The sequence below is a fragment of the Ursus arctos genome, unplaced genomic scaffold, assembly GCF_023065955.2.
Source record: "Ursus arctos isolate Adak ecotype North America unplaced genomic scaffold, UrsArc2.0 scaffold_19, whole genome shotgun sequence".
Taxonomy (NCBI): Eukaryota; Metazoa; Chordata; class Mammalia; order Carnivora; family Ursidae; genus Ursus; species Ursus arctos.
The window spans coordinates 42,293,883-42,316,530 of NW_026622863.1; the positions used below are offsets into that span (position 1 = coordinate 42,293,883).

Here is a 22,648-nt window from a genome sequence, read left to right on the forward strand (position 1 = left end):
TAACCCTTTCCTCTGCTTCGGTGACCCTGGCCGTCAGAGCCTCTAGTTTTGCCTGCATTTGGCTCATAGAATTTTTAATTTCTGTCAAATTCGCTCTCATTTCCGCCCTTCAGGATTCTATATTCTCAGTAAGATTTTCCTTAATACTTTTTTCAAGTCTACTCATTATCTTGACCATTGTTACTCTGAATTCCATTTCTGATAATTTGGTTACATCCATGTCCGTTACTTCTCTTGGCACAGGCCACAGACTCACTGTCTTTTCTTTGCTGGGGGGGGCTTCTCCTTCTTGTCATTCTGATGAGGGGAGGTTGCGGGGTTGTCCAGAGCCCAGATTATTGACTGGGTCCCAGGCCGTGCCCCTTGTTTTATAGGGATCTTAGAGATGTGGGCTTCTTCTTTAAAGATTTTATTTATTTACTTATCTGAGAGAGGGAGACAGACAGTCAGCAAGAACGGAACAGAAGCAGGGGAGTGAGAGAGGAAGAAGCAGGCTCCCAGTGGAGGAGCCCGATGAGGGACTCCTTTCCGGAACGCTGGGATCACGCCCTAAGCCGGAGACAGGCGCTCAATGACTGCGCCACCCAGGCGCCTCGGGTTGTGGGCTTCTTGATTTTTCAGCCTGCCTTCTGTATTCTGGGGGAGGGGCCTGCCGCGCTGATACTCAGGCAACCCTGTTTGGTTAGAGTCTCCGTGTCCCCTGCGAGGGAGGATGGGGATGGGCACTCTCTGAGCCGGTATTTCCAGGCTTTTGTTCTCTGTCGGCTTTCCCTGGCGGCCGGCTATGCCTCTTCTGAGGGTCAGAGCAGCAGAGGCTGCATTGTCACAGAACAGAGGGATTGCGGCCCGTTCTCCACTGATGTTCTGGCCACTTTAACTCTATTACTGTTGGTGCTGCTCAACCCTGCAGCGTCCCGGGATGTTCGCACCAACTCGGCATCCCTGCCCTCACTTCCAGGGCCGGCGCGTCTCTGTCCTTTGTGTTTCTAATGCCACCAGCCACCGGCCGCCCCACACGCTCCCGGGTCTCCCGGTCTCAGTCTATGCCCGGTGAGCACACCTCGATTCCGGAGTTTCGTGAGAAGCCTGGTGGCGCGCGCACCCGGTTCAGGGTCTCAGTCTGCTGTTTCGCGGGTGCGGACCGCGAGTCCACCCGCTCCCCCGTGCAGGTGGCCCGCCAGCCGCCAGCCGCCCCGCGCTCGCTCCGGGAGCTCCTGGTCTCAGTCTGGATCCCGTGAGCACACCGGGATTCCGGTGTTCCGGGAGATGCCTGGTGGCGCGCGTTCACGGCTCACCGGTCTCAGTCCGCTCTCTCGCGGGTGCCCTCTGTGAGTCCGCCCGCTCCCCCGTGCAGGTGGTACCGCTTCCCGGCGCCCAAATGCGGCGGCTCCCTCCCCCTTCCGTTTATCTTCCGATATCTGTGCACGGTTTACAGCTCCCCTCTTCGTACCTCAATACTCAGCGCTGGAGATGTTCATTTGTAGAGATCCAGATGAATCATCCTGCGTCTCAGGCTGATTCCGTGGTTATTTAGGCTGGTCTGGTACCTATCCAGCTCGACTCAGGGGACCGGCTGAAAAAGGGGTCCCCTACTCCTCCGCCATCTTAACTCCGCCTGGGGTATGTTTTTGGATAGACTGAGGTGTATACGGTGTTTAAGAATTTTGAACCTAGATTAAAGGAATTTGAATCCTGCCTGCTACTTAAATCTGAGTGAGTTTGAGCAATATTTCTGGTCCCAGTTTCTTCATCAGTTTTGAACCTAGATTAAAGAAATTTGAATCCTGCCTGCCACTTAAATCTGAGTGAGTTTGAGCAATATTTCTGGTCCCAGTTTCTTCATCAGTTTTGAACCTAGATTAAAGGAATTTGAATCCTGCCTGCCACTTAAATCTGAGTGAGTTTGAGCAATATTTCTGGTCCCAGTTTCTTCATCTGTAAATTCAAAATCACTCCAGTATATACCTCACAGGGTGGTTTTGAAGATTACCTGAATTAATAATCTGTAAAGCTCTTAGAGGACTACCTGGCACATTAGAAGAGTGCTTAACTAATATTAGCTATTGGTTTTAAGTGATGATTCTTAGTCATTCTCTATCAGCTTTCTGTATTGCTAAAAGTAATGAAAATGTGAGATTAATTAGGATGGATGCTTGCAAGCAGGAAAATGAATCAGACACTCAGATGAACCAAAAGAGGATTAAAAAACAAACATTGAATTTCTTTATTAGAGAGAGAGAGAGAGCACGCATGCATGAGTTGGGGGAGGGTGTGGGAAGAGAGGCAGAGGGAGAAGAAGACTCCCCACTGAGCATGGAGCCCTGGGGGAGTGGGAGGGATGGGGCGAGCTCTATCCCAGGACCCTGAGACCACGACCTGAGCTGAAATCAGATGCTTAACCCACTGAGCCACCCAGGTGCCCCCCAAAAGAGGAATTCTTAACATGAAGTCTTTGGACTCTGCTATGGGTTTTCAGGACAACAAAAATCTAAGATTATGTACAAGATTGTTGTATATATTTGTCAGTGGGTAATTTGGTGGGGAGAAAGTCTATCGTTCATTTCATGGTATTATCAAAGTTGTATAAGACCCAACAAGATTGATTCTTACTAGTGTAGAATAAAAGTCTAGGATAACTAGGAATGACTTTTGGGATAATCTTTTATAAAAGTAGTATCCAGCAATATGAAAATGATTAAGTAACTCATATTCCATCCATGTGATGTAATGTTATGCAATACTAAAAATTACGTTTATTAGTAATTTGGTTAGTCATTAGGAAAATATATATGTATATAATGTAATATTGAGAAGTATTTATTATGAATAAAAATCTTTAAGAAATTGTTAAGTTACATATGTATCTTGAACACGATTTATAAGATACATTGCAAGGATTTAATAACTGGTTTATTCATTGGAGTCCAGGACGGTTAAGCTCAAGTTATTGAGCAGCTGCTGCAAAATAAGCATTTCTTTTTCTGTCTCGTGATTACTTTGGAAAAGCATTGTGATCCTTCACAGAAGGATCTCAGGTTTTGATGAGATACAATATTCAAGAATTGGTAGGAATTATTTTCTCAGTCACAATGATTTCTTTGTTGTTACCACTTACGTAGCCCTATTTAATCACAGTTTTCTTAATGACTACAAGGTACCCCATTCTCCCAACTCATTAAAAAATTCTTTTTAATGGAAATTTCTTTTTAAAACAATATTTCTGATGGAGTTAATGCAGGCTTGTGAAATATTAAGTAACTAAGGGGCCTAAAAGAGAAGAAATTAAAATTATCCATGGTCTCAATATCCAAAAATAATCGCTATTAATATTTATAGCATATTTTCCCAAAATATTTCTACAAGCATATGTATTTTTGTGTATGATTTTATTTCTGAATAATGGGATAACCCTAATTGAAAATTTAAAATAAATCAAGACCTCTAGTTATTAGTTTAAAAGAGACATTCAGTACCCTCATGGATTTTATAATCATGGATGTACGGAGAAAGGTAAAATCCCAGCAGTCCCCTTCTTGTTGGAGAAATCTTTCAAGTAATTATAATTCCTACGATAGAAATGGCATTTAAAATGAGAGACTTAATTATTATTTAAAATTAATTTTAAAATGTCAGAATTGAAATATGGAAATCTACTGATGTCTGTTTCACATTAATGGTTTAAAATAATCATGTTATATATTGTTTTATAAACTGATTTTTTTCTTTCCATATATTTTGAATACTTTCTGTTCTTAACTGTTTTCTAAAACTTAGCATTTCATGATTACTTTAGTATTCCATTTTATGGATGTCTTATAAATCATTTAAGAAATCAGCTGTTGGGCAGTAATGTTCAAACTGCATGAGCAATTCCTTTGATGGGCTTTCTGTATGCTATTACTTACCCAACTTTTCACTTTATGGTCATGTAGGATTTCAGAGAGAGGAACACTTAGGAATATGGCATTGATTTTTACCAGGTGGGTTCCAGGTGACAATCTGAAGTGTTTGGCTGAATTTCTGAAGGATTCTTACAATATGAAATAGACCACCGTGCTATTTTATGCCAAAAGCTTCATTCATCCTCCTGATCCTTTATTTGGGTGAGAGTTTGAGAAATGAATTCATGATAATTTCCTAGAAAACTAAGCTTACAAAAAACAAAATTATTTTAACCTCAGCAAAGAGTTACTAAAACTGAAAATTCAGAAGTAGTAATATCAGCATGTCAAATGTATGACATGCTCAAAAGAAATAGCTAAGAGAGGTAGGTATCTAGATTTGGAAGCTAGGGAAAAGGATAGCAAGGATGGAACTCCTGGGGCTTTTTGTAATATAATATTCATTGCAGAGCTATTTTAAGTTTATATCCAGGTATAAGTGATAATAAAATTTTAGAGAACAAGATAAAGATCACCTGGGATATCATCAAGTAGAGATGACACAATAAAATTTTATTCTAACTCCATTCACAGACTGTTTTATGAACCTGCATATACATGTATTTGTATGTATGTAGTTTTCCTGTCAAATATACAATCACCGTACAAAACTATTTCCAAACCTACCTTCTCCCAGCAATTTGTAGTGACTGTCTTTCCACGATATCAAATAAGAATTTTATCTTCATTTTTAGTGTTTTTTTAATTAAAAAGTTATTTTTTTAATGTTTATTTTTTTTAATAACCTCTACACTCAACATGAGGCTTGAGCTCATGACCCTGAGATTAAGAGTCACATGCTCTTCCAACTGAGCCAGCCAGGCACCCCCACCCAGTGGGGTTTTAATGCCATTGTGTGAATGCATGATAATTTATTTAACTTGCTAAAGGATATATAGGTTCTTTCTAGCTTTTTTTGTCCCATTATAAACACTTTCCACATATTTTTTTCATTTTTTCTATATACCATGAGTGTCCATTTCCCTACAACCTTAGTAATAAGAAGTATCATCAGTTTTTCAAATCTGTCAATCCAGTTCCTTTAATATGCATTTCCTTAGTTACTAGTGAGTTTTAACTAATGAGTAATTTCTACTTTTTAGAGAATTAGCCATGCTCAGGTTTCACAAATTCACTTTTCCCCAGCCTGAGTACCAAGAGAGATGAGTTGATAAAAGATTGTGCAGGCAGTATTGATGATTCTAAACAGGACTCGTGAGCTCTGAGGGTCTGGGAGTGGTAGTTCACCCTTCCCCCAGGAAGGGATCCCGGTGTGCAAGTATAATTTTGTCATGATAAAGTCTGCTAGTGTGATCTATGCAAGTAGTACTCAAATTGTGTCATTTGGACCAACAACATCAAGTATCACTTAGGAACTTTTTAGAACTGCAAATTCTCAAGCCCAACTCCAAACCTCTACTAAATGCCAAACTCTAAGAGTGAGGCCCTGCAAACTGTTTCAATAAGCCCTCCAGGTGATTCTGATGTACGCAAAATTTAAGTACCATATTTTATTGCTCGTTATGATGACCTGGCAGAAATTTCATAAAATCTGAGGGGTTTTAAAAATCCTGATTCTCAGGTCACACTCTGTACTAATGAAATAAACATGTTTGGGGGATGGGAGCCAGGCATCAGTATATTTTAAAGATCTGCAGTGTCTAGCAAAGTTTGGGAAATTCCTGTCCATACTATATTCTGTTTTCACGTTTAGGGAGGCCAGCCACATTCCTAAGTCTTAGAAAGAAGTTCTGGGTCAGATGATGTAACAGCCGCTTCTCAGCTGGGAAGATGGGAATGGAGGGAGATGGAGCTGCTAAGGACAGGCCTGGGCAGCCCATGCTCAGGTCCAGATCAGCCTCTCTGGGGTAGGGGCCCAACTGGAAACCCTCCTGCTAAGGTGTCCGGACATGAGCGTCCATGCAATTCTCTGCTCTGTGTCTGTCCTTGTGCAACTAATTTTCCTGTGGTTTTGAGGAGGACAAATGTTTTTTTTTTTCTTTCTTTTTTTTTTTTTTTAAAGATTTTATTTATTCATTTGTCAGAGAGGGAGAGAGCACAAGTGGGGGGAGCAGCAGGTAGAGGGAGAATCAGGCTCCCAGCTGAGCAAGGAGCCCGATGTGGTACTCTATCCCAGGACCCTGGGATTGTGACCTGAGCCGAAGGCAGACGCTTAACCAGCTGAGCTGCCCAGGACATACATTTTTCTAAACTACCTCCTACCTCTCATTGTGTGTTGGAGGGGGTAACAGTGCAGGAAGGAGTAGTGTGACGTTTTAAAATTTGGGAGTTCTAAGGCAATTTTGTTCTTATGGCTTCACCTTCTTCCCCCAGCTCTAGCTTCTGTGGACTCTGCTTCTCCAGTAAATGACCTTTGAGGAAAACTGACCAGTTCTTGCAATCTAAAATCATGGCTCATGTAAGTTGGTTTTTCTGTTTGAAGTCCTGTGATTTTTTTTCAGGTTATGTGAAAATTCTCATTAAATCTCCTCAAACTTCCTAATAGAGCCCCATCTGACAGCTTCTTCCCAGTTTTTCCCATTCTAGTAAGGATGGAAGCCCAGGCCCTCCAGTGTGCCTCGCTCTTCTCCACCCATGTCGATGTGTCTATTGACCAAATTATTCAGTATATTGACTGTGTGTTCAGTCTTTGTCTAGAGCAGAGATAAAATAGAAGCGAAGTCCCTAGAGGGAATTGTTTGATCTGAGACTTTTAGTAGTGGAGAACACTAGAGCATCACCGTACAAAAGAATTATAATGTGAGCTAACTATGTAATTTAAAATTTTCTAGTAGTTGCATATTTAAAATACAGAATTAGTGCCATCTTAAATGCAGTAGGCAGCATGTCAGTCTCATAAAAAGTGTAGAATAATATTCAAGGCACTTACATAATCTTGAACTTTTTCGTAGTCACATTGAAAATAGTAAAAAAATAACATGCAGTTAATTTTAATGTTTTATTTAACTCAGTATAGCCAAAATATATAGAGAGAGCCAAATGTTATCGTTTCAAAGTGTAATCAATACGGAAATTATTGAGATGTTTTACATTTTTTTTCTTTCTAAAGTTTTTTATATCTGGTGTGTATTTTTGAATTACAGCACATCTAAATTTGGACTAGCCACAATTTAAGTGTTCAACAATCACATGTCTAAGCCAGCATATTGAACATTGCAGCTTCAGAGATTTTGTGTAATCTAAATTCTAGATATAACTTAATATATTTAAAAGTATAGAAATACTTAAATATAATCATTCCTAAGTCTAACACAAATGGACTATTTTTTTTAGTAAATTAAAAATATTCGGTAAAGTATTTGTTATAACAAAGAAAAATGATATAGTGATGAAGTCAGATCTGGAAGAAATTCTTTAATTTTATATAAACTCTACTTTTTATTTTATTTTTTTAAAGATTTTATTTATTTGTTGGACAGAGAGAGACAGTGAGAGAGGGAACACCAGCAGGGGGAATGGGAGAGGAAGAAGCAGGCTTCCCGCTGAGCAGGGAGCCTGATGCAGGGCTCGATCCCAGGACCCCGGGATCATGATCTGAGCCGAAGGCAGACGCTTGATGACTGAGCCACCCAGGCGCCCCTAAACTCTATTTTTTAAAAATAGAGATTTTATGGTTCATTTGGAGGAAAAGAAATCCATCAGTTTGTGTTTTTTTAATCCTTAAAGGAAAAAAGGTTAGAGTAAAGCGCATGTATTAAAAATTTTTCTAGGCCCACTTAGGCCCATTGCAAGCAGTGTTCTTATGAATGCTATTTCAGTTAATTGCGAAATTCTGATTAACTATGTGAACATAGCTAGAAATGAGTAAAATTAGGTATCCCATGGTACATAGGAAGTTTTTTCTGTAGCGGTGGTTGGCAAACTACAGCTTGTGAGCCAGATTCCTCCCTTGGCCTGTTTTTTCCAGCCTTTGAGCTAATTATGTTTTGAAAGAATTGTTTTAAAAAAGAAGGAAAAGGATAAGGTAATGAAACAGACGGTATGTGGCATGCAAAGCTTAAATATTGGCCCTTTAGAGAAATAAATAATTTTAGAAATAATACATGGGTTTGTCATTTCAGCATTTGGTGATGTTCAGAGATGTGGCTGTAGACTTTTCTCAGGAAGAGTGGGAATGCCTGAACCCATATCAGAGGAATTTGTACAGAGATGTGATATTAGAGAACTATAGCAACTTGGTGTCAGTGGGTAAGCTTATCTGTGTCATATAATTTAGAAATTCACAGTACTGAATTTCACGGCTGTCTTTCTAGAAACTAGCTGAATATCTGCTTTGTAGTTGGGAATAAGCACCTTATAGCTATTAAGCAATCAAATAGCACCTTTAGCTTCCCCCATAATCCAATGACCTTTATGTCTTTCTGTGCCTTTTCTGTAATTGCTCCTCTTTAATGACAGCTAGATAGAAATTCTCAGACACTCACAGCAAAACCATTGTCAAAGAAATCTGGTTTCTTATTGCTATAGATGACCTATTATCCATTAGTTCACTTGCAATGTGAGTAGGAAGACTAGAGGTATCTGGCTTTACATATCTATTTAAAAAGCTTATACAACATATATGTTGCTGGGTTGAATCAACAGTTTGTTAAAACTCAAGTGGACACATTCAATTTATCACAGCAGACATACTACCTTTTTCATTGATTTATGATTAAAAGTTTAAAATACATGAATTTTGCATTTAATATTGGATGTATATCCTGGTAAGAAACTAATTTTTTTCCTCTTAGCAAAATAGCAAAATACCTAATAAAAGTATCTAATAAGTATATATAGTGTTTACTATGTACTCAGCACTCATCCAAGCACTTGACATTTATAAAATCATACCTTACAACAGTCCAATGGGTAGACATAATACCTCCTTTTTACAACTGAGAGAACTGAGGCCGTAGCGACCCAGGTGGCAGAGGCAGAATTTGAAACCAGTGTTCTCAAATCATAACTTCCTCAAAAAAAACCCCAAAAATTATTACTTCCTCTCAAGAGAGAGACTCTATGAGTTTAAATTAAAATAAGACAATGTTCCTCCTTTTCTGTTCTTGTTATTCCTTGTGATCCTGAATGTTTTTCAATCCCATTACTCTTCTTTGTTCTGAAGGCTCGATCAAGTTAATTCTTTTTTTTTATTATGTACCATTATGTTTTTTCAAGCAGGATGTTCCATTTCTAAGCCAGATGTGATTACCCTATTAGAGCAAGGGAAAGAACCCTGGATGGTTGTGAGGGATGAGAGAAGAAGGAGCCTAGGTGAGTAAGTGCTAATCAGGCAGAGATACATGGTTATGGCATGGCACAGCCTGCTGGTTGGGAAGGAAGCACACCCCATAGATGTTGATAATGAAGAGAAGACCTGAAACCTGGGAAGAAAACTTAGGTCTCAGCATGAGCCAGCAAAGAAATTTCATCTATACTTCCACTTACCACTTGTTTCTTCGCTCTCATATTTACCTGTCATTTCAGTTGGGGGAAACCATAATCGCAACCATTTTACCTGTATTTTGGATCTAATTCGTATCTGGTTCATCTTTTGTATATATATTTCTCCATCTCTCTCTTTTCATGAAGTTTACATTGTAATAGGGAAGTCATACAATACACAGATAAGCAAATGGATTACCAAATATCATGAAGTGATTAAGTTATGAAGAAATGTAGGTAGGGTAAAAATATGGAGAATTATGATGGCAGAAAGGGGTAACTTTAGAGAAGAGGAACCAGTTTTAAGAGGCTCCAGCTGGTCACAGATGGAACCATTTGACTATCTATACACTGCAATGTATTGTAACACATAAAATATGCTTAATTCCATAAATTCTTAGTGATACTAATAGCAAATTGTTCACCATCGGAAACTACTAGAGATTTAACTTATTTGGGAAATATAAATATAAAGGAAAAGAAGTATTCTCCCTTTCTTACAAGAAATGTACCAATATTAGATAGAGGGATGTTTTTCGTAATAAAAGTATTCAGTGAATAAATGAAAGATGATGGAATTAGAATATTACCATTTTGGAACCCACAGTGAACAGTTGGATCTAGGTATTAAATGTCAGTATTGATAACATAACAGAAATAGAGATAATCAGACATATTTCTTCTAATGAAAGGATACAATATCACCTATGAAATAACTTTCCAGTGAAATTGGTCCTAAGTCTGATGAAGTTTCTAAAGCCAACTACCAATTTATGGGAAGAAGATAGAGGAACATGTTCTACTGCACCTTGGGATTATAGTTAGCAAAATAAAGAAATGGGCAATGCTATAGGGTCAAAAACCAGTTTCTTCAACAAATAAATTACAAGGGAAATCGAAAGAAAGTAGGAAGACTTTTAGATTAAAAGACATGTAAATAACCTGTCAATCACTTGTACTCTGTGGACTTTTTTTTTTGAATCAGCTTACTATTTTTAAATTATTTAAAATTGTGGGCGCCTGGGTGGCTCAGTCTGTTGAGCGTCTGCCTTCGGCTCTGTTCATGATCCCAAGGTCCTGGGATTGAGTCCCACATTGGGCCCCCTGCTTAGTAGGGAGTCTGCTTCTCCCTCTACCCCTTGCCCCTGCTCGTGATTTCTCTCCCTCTCTCAAATAAATAAATAAAATCTTTTTTTAAAAATTAAAATTGGAAATGTGAATGCTGATTTTTTATAATCTTAAAGGAGTTACTGTTCGTGTTTTTAGGTTTGGATAATGGTATATGATTAGAGATAAATCCTATAAATAGAAAAAATCAGTATATGGGATTTGCTTCAAATAATGTGAGGAAAGTGGATTGAGGTGTGCATAGGCCTGGATTGGGCACGGGTTGGTGATTGTTGATGCATGGGTATTCATTATACTGTTCTACTTTTGTGATGTTAGAGATACTCTGTAGTAAAGTTTTATTTTAAAGTTATTGGGAGATAAAAGAATAAGAAAATGAGAGGTGGGAGAGTGGTGCATACAAGTCTGGGAGAAATTCTGCCTTAAAAGCAGACACATGAGATACAGAAAGTGTCTTTTAAGATGTGAAGTATTAGAACATATTTATATGTGAAGGAAATGATTTCAAAGAGAGAAGAATTGATGGAGTAGAGAGATAGGATAATTTTATAAGGAATGGCCTTCAGTAGATGGGGAGGGAGTAGAAGCCAGTTTATGAAGAAAACGCATGCATATGACAAGGATATGGACACAGGTTGGTTGAATAATGTGAAGGGGAGAATACATGTTTTTCTTTCAATTGCTTCTGATTTCTTGTTGAAATAAAGAGTAAGATTATCAGCAGAATGTGAGGATTATTTAGTATTTTATTGGAATTCAGTATGGATTATTCAGTATTTGGTCAGTATTGATTCTCAGAAGTACAACTCCATGGTTATAGGTTTTAATATTTACAGATTTCTTAATATATTAGCCCTGGTGTTAATGTGACTAAAACTGCCTCTGTCGTAAATATATATCCCAGATCATCTTGGATCAACAAAAGAAAAAAAGTCATTAAAGACATCATAACTTACAAAACAAATTAATTTTATGGCCAGGTAATATGCTCCTCATTTTCTTTTTAATTAAAGCTGATACCCTACAAATGGAAATAACATTTCTTGTTTAATATTGATCTAAGAGGTGCTAATATTTTGCTTGCACATTAGCATTGTCTAATAAAGTTCTTGATTCAGTAGAATCCAAACCAGTGTTTGGTTTATTAATTTTAATTTTAAATGGTTAAATATTTTACATATATCTTAAAAGTTGTAACATTAAAATTTCTTACCATAGGCCAATCTTTTGATATTTAGTTTGACCTTTTGTTTCATTGTAGGTCCAGCCAATTCTTTCTTGATTAGATCACACATATAATGCGAAGGCTATTATTTCTAGTTTCAGTTTATTTAGTGTAGAACAAGAATCTAAAGTATTCAACTTTGTTTTTTATAGAAGTGATTGTCTTAGTTGCCTGCAGGGATAAGAACTGGCATAAACAAATTTGGGAACAAATATGGCTGACTTTTTATTTATATAAATCATAAGATTACAGCTCAGTGTTCATGCTGTAGTCTCCTAGGTGAGACTACTTAAACTGCAAGGTCTTGATCTGGCATATCTTTTAAGTGGCGGGGGTATGTATGAGAGTATCAGGTTCATTATATCCACATTGGGAATGTTTTGTTTTTTAATGAAAACCTTTAAGTTTTATAGGATGAGGTTTTTTATTTTTTAAAGATCTTATTTTTAAGTAATCTCTCTGCCCAATGTGGGGCTAGACTTACAACTCCGAGATCAAGAATCACATGCTCCAACAAATGAGGCAGCCTGGTTCCCCTATTGGATGAGTTTTACAACTTGTTGTACTTTATGATTTTGTGTCTGTCTGTGTGTGTGGTGTGAGGGAGAGAGGGAGAGGGGGAGAGAGAGAATATGGACATTTTGTCTTAATTTTGTGTATATTTGTATTTGTTTTGTGCATTGCTCATCTCTTTTATTATTGTTTCCATTGTTTAATGTTTCTTACATCAATTTGTATGGGCGTTTATGCTGTCAACACTTTCTCATTTTTCTTACAAATGTTTCAGTTTTATTTTTATTTTGATCATGACTTTCTTTTTTTATGTCTTTTTTAAGACTTTCCTTTTATATTACTGGTCTTTACTTTTCAATTGACAAGTAAATCCTTTGAAATTACCATCTCATAACCTCTGTCTTACCTTTGTGGCTGCCTACTTATTTACTACCATTATTATTTAGCTAATTACTGGTTGTTTAATATATCATTTCTATCTTATTTGTCTTATGAAGCCTTAAATGATTTTTTCCTAAAGATCCTTACAAAGTTGCTCTAGTTTTTTATTGCTTTCTTGGGTAGGGAAATGGAGACAGAGAAAGGGGAAGACAGAGAAAGAGAAAGGTAAGTGGGAGGAAAGAGGGAAGTAAAGGGGAGAAGGAGGAAGGAAGACACACAGATTTCATAGCTGTATTTTCCATAATACTCATTTACCTGTCTACTCATATTTTATATACACTATTTAAATCATTGTTGCTTTTTAATATTTTTAGTATATCCTTTTTTCTTTTTTTTTTTTTAAGAGAGAGAGTATGCATGTGGGTGGGATGGGGAGGGGCAGAAGGAGAGAATTGTAAGCAAGCAAGCTCCATGTTCAGCGCAGAGCCTGACACAGGGCTTGAGCTCACGACCCTGAGATCATGACCTAAGCTGCAGTTGAGAATCGGACGCTTGACCGGCTGAGCCACCCAGGCGCCCCAGTGTATCCTTTTCTAAACAAACTTATTGAAACATAAATACATACCATAAAACCTGAAATCATAAGGAAACAGCTCACTGAATTTTCACAAAGTAATCACACCCGTCTGACTAGCACAGAAATAAGAGATTTTCTAGGATATTAGAAGCTCCCTCCTAATTCCTTCCAGTCTTTCCTCCCCACCAAAATTAACCTGACTTTTAACAACTTTCTAGGTATTTTACTGTTTTCAAACTTTATAAAAATGAACCATACAGTATATATTCTTTTATGTTTGGCTTTGTTTAATCACCATTATGTTTGTGAGATTGACCTATGCTGTTGCCTGTACTTGCAGATTAATCATTTTCATTGTTATACAGGATTGTGTTGTGACAGTATGTTTTAATTTGAATAGTAATTCTGATGAACACTTGGATTCTTTCCAGTTTGAGCATATTAAAATAATGTTCCTGTATTATAGGTTCTTAAAAACACCGTTTACTTTTTGAAAAGTAGTGAACTCTTATTGCAAAAATTTTGAGAATGTATATGTTTGAGAAAAACATATCTTTGCTCAGAATTTTATTAGCTTGTTACTGTGGTATAAACTCATTCTTTTTTTTTTTAAGATTTTATTTTATTTATTTGAGAGAGAGAGAGAGTGCATGCACAAGCTGGGGGAGAGGCAGAGGGAGAAGCAGGCTCCCCGCTGCACAGGGACCCTGATGTGGGGCTTGATCCCAGGACCCTGGGAATCATGACCTGAGCTGAAGGCAGACGCTTAACCAACTGAGCCACCCAGGCACCCCTAAACTCATTCTTATGCCTGAAAAATCAGGACTGAGGACTTCAGGGAGAACATAGAGAAGGGTATGAAGGAACAAAACACGTTGAGTATTTGTAACATAGATGTATGTAGTTATATAAACTGAAATAAAGTAGAACTTCTCATTACCTTGTGAAAACAGAGTTCACTCATGACTAAGCAAAGTGGAAAATGAGCTGTAGTGGAGTATCTAAGTGAAAGTAGACAATGGGAAACATAATCACATGTAAAGAAATCACCATTTTTCGTTTATATATTTGATTGAGATAGCTTAGATGTGCTTTTGTTTCCTATCTCTATAGGAAGTGATAAAAAAATATTTAATCAGTGTAATAAGGTATAAGATTAGTGGCAAGGGAACATATGCAAAAACTGTTAACTAATTATGAGAATTTAGTAATTAATAGTTACTATATGGTATGGATTTGTTATTTAGTGATAAATGAAAGGTTGTTTCTGCCCTTGGGAAGGTTTAAGGTAATAGAATAAAAAATAGGAAAATTTATGAATATGTATGTAACAACAAAATTGAAAAAGTTTTAAGAAACAAGGAACAAATTACTGGGATAGAAAGTAAAGGATATAAATTAGATGAAGTCAGCATGGGTCTGATTTTTAACATGGAACCCAACTATGTAGAGAATGCAAGTTGGCAGTTGTGGGAATTTTAATAGCCAGTGAAAAGCTCTAAGAAATTGAAAGATTATGACATATTCTAGGAGCTGAAAGGAGGCTAGTGGGATAGGAATATAGGGAACAAAGGGGATAATGACTTGAGATGATATTTTATGGTAAACAAAGCCATGTTATTCATGGTAAGAGGTTTGTACATTATTCTAATTAAAAGGAGTAATCATTTAAAAATTTAAGTAAAGATTCTCAAACTTTGATCTGTATCCAAATACATGATTACTTTAGAGATTTTAGCTCATTTACTTCAACTGAGCTTTATTTTCTATTGTTTTTTCTATTACAAAGTTTTTATTTGCTGGCTTACTTTTTCTAGAATAGGAAGATAACATGTATTTGTCTTGTTTTCTTTCAGATTTAGAATCCAGGTACGACACTAAAAAGTTATTTCAAGAAAAGGATATTTATGAAATGAATTTATCTCAGTGGGAGATAATGGGAAGAATTAGAAGTTGTGGCCTTGAAGACTCCTTTGTCAGAAAAGATTATAAATATAAAAAGTTTGAGGGACAAGAAGGTCCTCAAGAAGGATATTTCAGGCAAGTGAAAAAAATGCCCACTTACAGAAAACTCACATCTCTTACTCTGTATCAGAGAATTCATAATAGAGAGAAACCCTACGAATGTGGGGACTGTGGGAAGGCCTTTAGAGTGCGCCAGCAGCTTACTTTCCATCAGAGAATTCACACTGGTGAAAAACCCTATGAATGCAAAGAATGTGGAAAAGCCTTTAGACAGTGTGCCCACCTTAGTCGACATCAGAGAATTCATACTTCTGACAAACTCCTCGAATGTAAAAAATGTGGAAAGATCTTTACATGTGGTGCAGATCTTCGAGTACATCAGAGAACTCATATTGGTGAGAAGCCCTATGAATGTAAGGAATGTGGGAAGGCCTTTAGAGTGCGAGGACAACTTAATCTCCATCAAAGGATTCATACTGGTGAGAAACCCTATGAATGTAAGGAATGTGGGAAGACGTTTAGACAGTATGCACACCTTACACGACATCAGAGACTTAATATTGCTGAGAAGTGCTATGAATGTAAGGACTGTGGGCAGGCTTTTTTGTGTAGTACAGGGCTTAGAGTACATCACAAACTTCATACTGGTGAAAAACCCTATGAATGTAAGGAATGTGGAAAGGCCTTCAGAGTGCGGCAACAACTGACACTCCATCAGAGAATTCATACTGGTGAAAAACCCTATGATTGTAAAGAATGTGGGAAGACCTTTAGTCGTGGCTATCATCTGACTCTCCATCAGAGAATTCATACTGGTGAGAAACCTTATGAATGTAAGGAATGTCAGAAGTTCTTTCGTCGTTACTCAGAACTTATTTCACATCAGGGTATTCATATTGGAGAGAAACCCTATGATTGTAAGGAATGTGGGAAGACCTTTAGACTGTTCTCACAACTTACTCAGCATCAGAGTATTCATTTTGGTGAGAAACCTTACAAATGTAAGGAATGTGAGAAGACTTTTAGACTGCTTTCACAACTTACTCAACATCAGAGTATTCATACTGGTGAGAAACCCTATGACTGTAAGGAATGTGGAAAGGCCTTTAGACTTCATTCATCACTTATTCAACACCAGAGAATTCATTCTGGTGAAAAACCATACAAATGTAAGGAATGTAAAAAGGCATTTAGACAACATTCCCATCTTACCTACCATCAGCGAATTCATAATGTAACTAAATAATTATAGGAAACCTTCCACTATGAATTTTGTGTTAAGGGGCATTAGAAAATAAATTCTAGGGGAAGTTTTCGAATATAGGAATCCCTTTTGCTTCATGCTTACAACTAAGCTAAATAAGAGGTTTTATTTGAAGGTAAGGATATATTAATTTCATGAATTTGTAGAAGCCTTTCCTCAGCATTAAAAACCATGTTAAACTTAAGGAAATTTGTTCTAGAAAGAAACTCTTAAAGGAGTAAATATAGAAAAGCTTTTGATCTTACCTATTTTATCACCTGTATTCTTCCCTTCTGTATAATATACCTTTGGAGGTTGCTAGGGCACTCACTCATTCCAAATGACAATTGAAAGGAAAGTCACTTAGCCTGCGTTTTCAGTTGAACTGTATTTTAGGGCAACCAGAAGTTGATTAGCTAAAGTTCTTTATTAAAAGTTTTGCAGCACATAATGAAATAATGGATCTAGGCACATTTCTCAGTAGAGATTAAGACCAGTAGGTACCCACTGATTGATTTTAATCGCATGAAAAATGGGATAAAACATGGTGTGCCCTCTAATGAGTTACAATAAGGCATATGTATCTTGCCCAAAAATATTGAACATGAATCTCAGCATCAAGATCTAACTCCTACTTTAAAGAAAATTCAGGGAACAGAAGAACATGACACAAGAAGCAGCAATTAAACTCATCTAAAATGTGGATAATTCTACAAGAAGAATGACCTGGCTTCTCAAACAATAAAATGGCATTGAAAAAAGAGAGGTGGAACTCTTAGATATTAAGTCTGAAGAAATGTATACTAATCAAATGCAATGAGTTAGATTCACAAGTTGAACAAACATGTAAAAAGGACATTTTTAGACAATTGGGGAAATGGGAATATTGACAGTATTAGATAATATTTAAAAATTATGTTTTTGTTAGGTGTGATAATAGCATCGTGATTATGTAAAAATGTTAGAGGTAAGTTTATACACAAGATGATAATGATGTCTGGAACTTTTAAAAAATGCTCATGCAAAAGAAAAATAAGGATGAATAACTAGTTTGTCAAAGTGATGGTAAGATGAGTCTTGGGTACGTGGTTTTTGTTTATTTTGTTTTTGCTATTTTCTCTACTTTTATGTATTTCAGTTTTCCCATAATATTATTTCAGAGATAAAATTAGCTATGGAGTTATAACCCAATTGAAGTAAATGATTTTTTAAAATGACTACTTATCAAAATTTGTGGATGTTGTCAAAGCTCTGCACATTGGGATATTAAATATGCTATAGCATATTTGGGAAATAAAATTCAAGGGTCCAAATTATATCTGGTTCACCTATTGCTACCTCTGTTATCATGCCTGTCCCACAGTACTTCATATATTTAAAGAATGAGTTTAAAAAGCAATTACTACAACCAAATGTGGAAATTAATGGAATTGACCTTCAGTGTCTAATAAGATTGTTGCCAGCAATATGTTAAGCACTCAAAATTGAATTGTGGCTAGTTCGAATTAAAATTGTGGTTAGTGTAAAATACACATGAGGTTTTGAAGATTTACTCTTTTAAAAAGAATGTAATGTGTTATGTTTCTTACAGCATTTCTCTGCTGCAATATTCAGTGGGTTGCATTATTACATAATGCAGAACCCAATTTAAGTGTCTTTCTGCTCCCAAGTAGTGTGTTTGCATACTGAGGTCTTGGTTCTACCCTGAGTCATGCTTCCCCTCCAACACACACACCCTTCATGAAAGGTAGCCTGTATTAACAGCTGAGTAGTTTTCTCAGACTGTTTTTAGCCTGTAGATGTTTTGGGATCCCAAGGCCCTTTCCTTTGTACTGTTTCTGCCCCATTAAGTTCAAGCTTGCAATGCTTCAAGTAGTATAATTGTCTTAACCACTGTATCTTCAATTAATTTTATTAGGGTTCACTCAGACAAAAGATCAACAGGCTCTTCTCTGTATTGGGCTCCCTATGAGGCTGCTATGGAAAAATGACTTTGAAATTCTTAGAAGCCCTGTTGTTTCATAGAGAGGATAAGTTAGGTTCATCATTATTCTGAGTCTGCATTTTTAGGACAGCACCTTATATTTGATTTCTTTTTTTCCTCTCAGGCCCAATTATAACTTTGAAAACCCTTTGCTCTCTGGAAACACTGCCATGGAACCCTCTATATTTCCTTGAAATTCTACTTGAAATATTCACCAGTTGATGTAATGAGTAAAACGTGATTTTTTTCTCTTTTCCTCTGTTATGATGGATTATCTTCATGAATTTCCAAATATTGACCAAGCCTTACATCACTGGAATAAACTCCATTTGTTTGTGGTGCATACTTCATATGTAGTACATAAATATATTGCTGGATTTGCTGTGATTGTTATGATGTGCTAATATTTTGTTGATTTTTTTTTTGAGGATTTTTATGTCAGTGTTCATGAGGAACACTGGTCTGTAGTTTTCTTTTATTCAGCTATCTTTGCCTCATTTTGCTAACATGGTGGTGGTGGTCTTATAAAATGGCTTTCAAAGTATTTCCTCCTTTCAGTTCTGAAAGAGGTAATGTAGAATCATTAGTTATTATTTAAATGTTTGGTAGAATTTTCCAGTGAAACCATTTGGGCCTTGAAATGGATTGAATGTGTCTCCTCAAAATTCATGTGTTGACATCTTAACCCCTAATGTGATGACAGGAAGTAGAGCCTTTGGAGGTAATTAAGTGATGATGGTGGATCCCTCCTGATTGAGATTAGTTCCCTTACCAAAGGGATCCCAGAGAGCTCTCTTACACTTTTCTGTTATGTGAGGATACAAGAAAATGGCAGTCTTTATTTTGGAAGAGAGTTCTCACCAGAAACTAACCATGCTGGCACACTGATGTCAGTCTTCCAGCCTCAAGGATTGGATGAAATTTGTTTGTAAACCACCCAGTCTATTGTACTGCATTATAGCAGCCCAAAATGAGTAAGACAGAAATTGGTACCGGAAGTGGGGTGTTAATGTAACAAATATCTAAAAATGTGGAAGTGGCTTTGGAATTGAATAATAGGTAAGGGCTAGGAGAGTTTTTAGATGCACGCAAAAAATAAGGACATTAATGGAGATTTTGGTGACACTCAGAAAAGAAAGAGCTGAAAAGAAAACTTCAATCTTAGAGAATACATTATTGACAGAATGTTGGTAGAAATATGGATGGTAAAGGCAGTACTGTTGAGGTCTTGGATGGAAGTGAGGAATATCTTATTGGAAACTGAAGGAAAGGCAGTACTTTTTATAAAGTGACAAACAACTTGGTGAAATTATGTTCTGTCTAATGTTTTATGGGAAGTAGAACTTCTGAGTAATGAAATTGAAGGTGTGGCTTTGCTCCTTGGCTTCTCCTGGCTGACTAAAATGCAAGAAGAGAGAAATGACTTAACATGGAATTTTTGAAACAGATATTTGGAAAATTCTTAGCTGCATAGTAAAGTGGTGTTAAAATGCTATTAAAGTGTGGGCATTGATTGGGAAAGAATGGGATCCTATAAGATGGCATGGGGACAAGTGGGAAGGCTCTGATGTCGCTGGGACACTGAGCTCCTAAATTCTGAGTCTTCTTTACCATGGAAGCAGCCTCATCAGCAGAAGTGGCCTTTCCACTCCTAGCGTTAGTGGATCCCCACCCACAGTGGCATCAGCCTTTACATTCCCATCTTAAGGAATTAACAATGCACTGCCTGAAGAAGCTAATGACTTCCCTTGAGGCAGTGGCCATCCAAGGCAACAGAAGCCCCCTTTTGTTTGCAGACCTATCACTAGACTCAAATCCCAGCAGGCTCCTAAAAGTGCAGTGCAAAGTGTGACCCATGAGAAGGGGTGCTGTAGTCCAAAAGAACTACTTGAGTTTTCTAACTTATACAGACAAATCTGGGAACAAGTGTGGGAATGGATACAGTATGTGGCATTATAGTGGAAGGAAATTTGGCATTATAGTGGAAGGAAATTTGGGCAGTGAAATCTGGGGAAGAGATAGGTGGATAAACCTCTGAATCAGGGCCAAAAAATTGAAAATACATGTGTCCCATATAAAAGTGACCTCAGCAAAGGAGGATTTTAATAATCAAGTAGATGGAATGGCCTGTTCTGTGATTAACAGGTTTTTTCCCTAGCCACCCCTGTTATAGTCCAATGGGCTCATGAACAAAGTGCTCATGGTGGTAGGGATGGAAATTATACATGTGATCAGCAATATGGACTCCCATTCACCACAGCTGACCTGGCTATGGCCATTGCTGAGTGCTCAGTCTGACAGCAACAGAGACAAACGCTGAGCTCCCCAGTATAGCACCATTCCCTAGAGTGTTCAGCCAGCTACCTGGAGGCAGGTTGATTATATTGGACCATCACGGAAGAGGCAGTGTTTTGACCTTACTAGAATAGAGACTTTCTCTGGATGTGGATTTACTTTCCCTACATGCAAAGCTTCTGATAGAGCTACCATCCATGGACTTACAGAATGCCTTATCCACTGTCATGATATTCCTCACAGCATTACTTCTGATCAGGGAACTCACTTCACAGCAAAGTAAGTGCAGCAGTGGATCCATACTGATGGAATTCACTGGTCATATTATGTTTCCCATCATCCTGAAGCAGTTGGCCTGGTAGAATGATGGAATGACACCTTGTTTTTTGTTTGTTTGTTTGTTTTAAGATTTTATTTCTTTATTTGACAGAGAGAGACAGCCAGTGAGAGAGGGAACACAAGCAGGGGGAGAGGGAGAGGAAGAAGCAGGCTCCCAGTGGAGCAGGGAGCCCGATGCGGGGCTGGATTCCAGGACCCTGGGATCACTCCCTGAGCCGAAGGCAGATGCTTAACGACTGAGCCACCCAGCCGCCCCTGGAATGACACTTTGAAGACTCAGTTATAGCATCAGCTGGGTGTCAAAACCTTGCAGGCTGAGGCAGCATTCTCTGGAAGTTTGTATATAGTCTGAGTCAGCATCTGTTATATGGTTGTTTCTCCAATATCCAGGATTCATGGATATGGGGGTCAAGGAGAGGTGTGAGATAATAGAAAGTATATATATTGGTCTTTGCTACTGGTTCCCGGCACAGAGTTTCTAAAACTTGTAATTTCCTAAGTAATAACACCAGGAGCATCTCTTGTTCTAATATCTGGTCTTTGACCTGGTTGCTAGCACAGGGCTCTTGAAACCTCTGTGATTTCCTGGGTGATAAGCGTGTCTTCGTTCTAATGAGGCAACTCTGGGTGGGCTACTGGGTGGCTTCCAGATGAGGACTGGTCCCTGAAAAGATCAAACCATTATTAGAAGCTTAGAATTTTCAGCCCTGTCCTTTCCCTTCTCTTGAGAAGTGGGGAGAGCTGGAAATGGGGTTAATGATTCTTTGTACCTAAATAATGAAGCCTCCATAGAAATCCCCAAACTATAGGGTTCAGAGGGCTTCTAGGTTGCAAACTTACCTCACCCAAAGTGTGATGCACCCCAGCTCCATGGGAACAGAAGTTCTTATGCTTGGGGTACTCTAAGACTACCTTCTGTATCTCTTCATCTGGCTTTTCATCTGTATCCTTTATCATATCCTTTAATAAACTGGTAAATGTGTTCCCCTGAGTTCTGTGAGCTACTCTAGCAAATTAATTGAAACGGAGGAGAAGGTCATAGGAACCCTCAATTTGTAACCAAATCAGACAGAATTTGTAGGTAACTTGGACACGTACTACTTGCAATTGGCATCTGAAGTGGGGAGCAGTATTGTGGGACTGAACCTTTAGCCTGTGATATCTGACACGATCTTCAGGCTGATAGTGTTAGAACTGAGTTAAATTGTAGTACATCCAGTTGGTATTGTGGAGAATTACTTGGGGGAAAAGGCCCACCCATGGTGATCAGAAGTGTCAGAATTGAGTGTTCTGTATGAGTAGTAAAGGAGACAAAAAGAGAAGAAACACAGTAGGGAAAAACTAAGTTTTCCTTTACAGAGGGAAATGGGAATAGTACCACTTACTATTACCCCCTAGTGACCAACTAGCAAAATTTTTGCTTCCTCTTGCAATGACTGGATGCCCTGCTGGCTTAGAGGTCTTAGTTCCAGAATGGGGACTGCTTCCATCAGGAGGCACAAAATAATTCCAGTGAACTGAAAGTTAAGACTGCCACCAAGCCACTTCAGCTTCCTCATACCTCTTAATCAACAGACAAAGAATAGAGTTACAGTGTTGGCTGGGGCCATTA

General features: G+C 37.9%; 1 protein-coding gene across 22 annotated transcripts in view; it reads left to right on the forward strand.

Moving 5' to 3' along the window:
* The window catches only part of ZFP30 (ZFP30 zinc finger protein), a 34,278-nt gene extending 15,526 nt beyond the window's left edge, over nucleotides 1-18,752 (forward strand). For 4 of the 22 annotated variants that reach the window (XM_057314735.1, XM_057314734.1, XM_057314736.1 and 1 more), the window contains one exon: nucleotides 15,067-17,734. In XM_057314735.1, the coding sequence (XP_057170718.1) occupies nucleotides 15,123-16,421 (1,299 nt within the window). In that variant the 5' untranslated portion in view covers nucleotides 15,067-15,122 and the 3' untranslated portion in view covers nucleotides 16,422-17,734. Of the gene's footprint in view, nucleotides 1-3,932; nucleotides 4,104-6,275; nucleotides 6,361-8,023; nucleotides 8,151-9,119; nucleotides 9,216-15,066 lie in introns of all 22 variants that reach the window. The other 18 variants (XM_057314730.1, XM_044378865.3, XM_044378866.3 and 15 more) reach the window with 9 other exon arrangements.
* The last annotated feature ends 3,896 nt before the right edge of the window (nucleotides 18,753-22,648 follow it).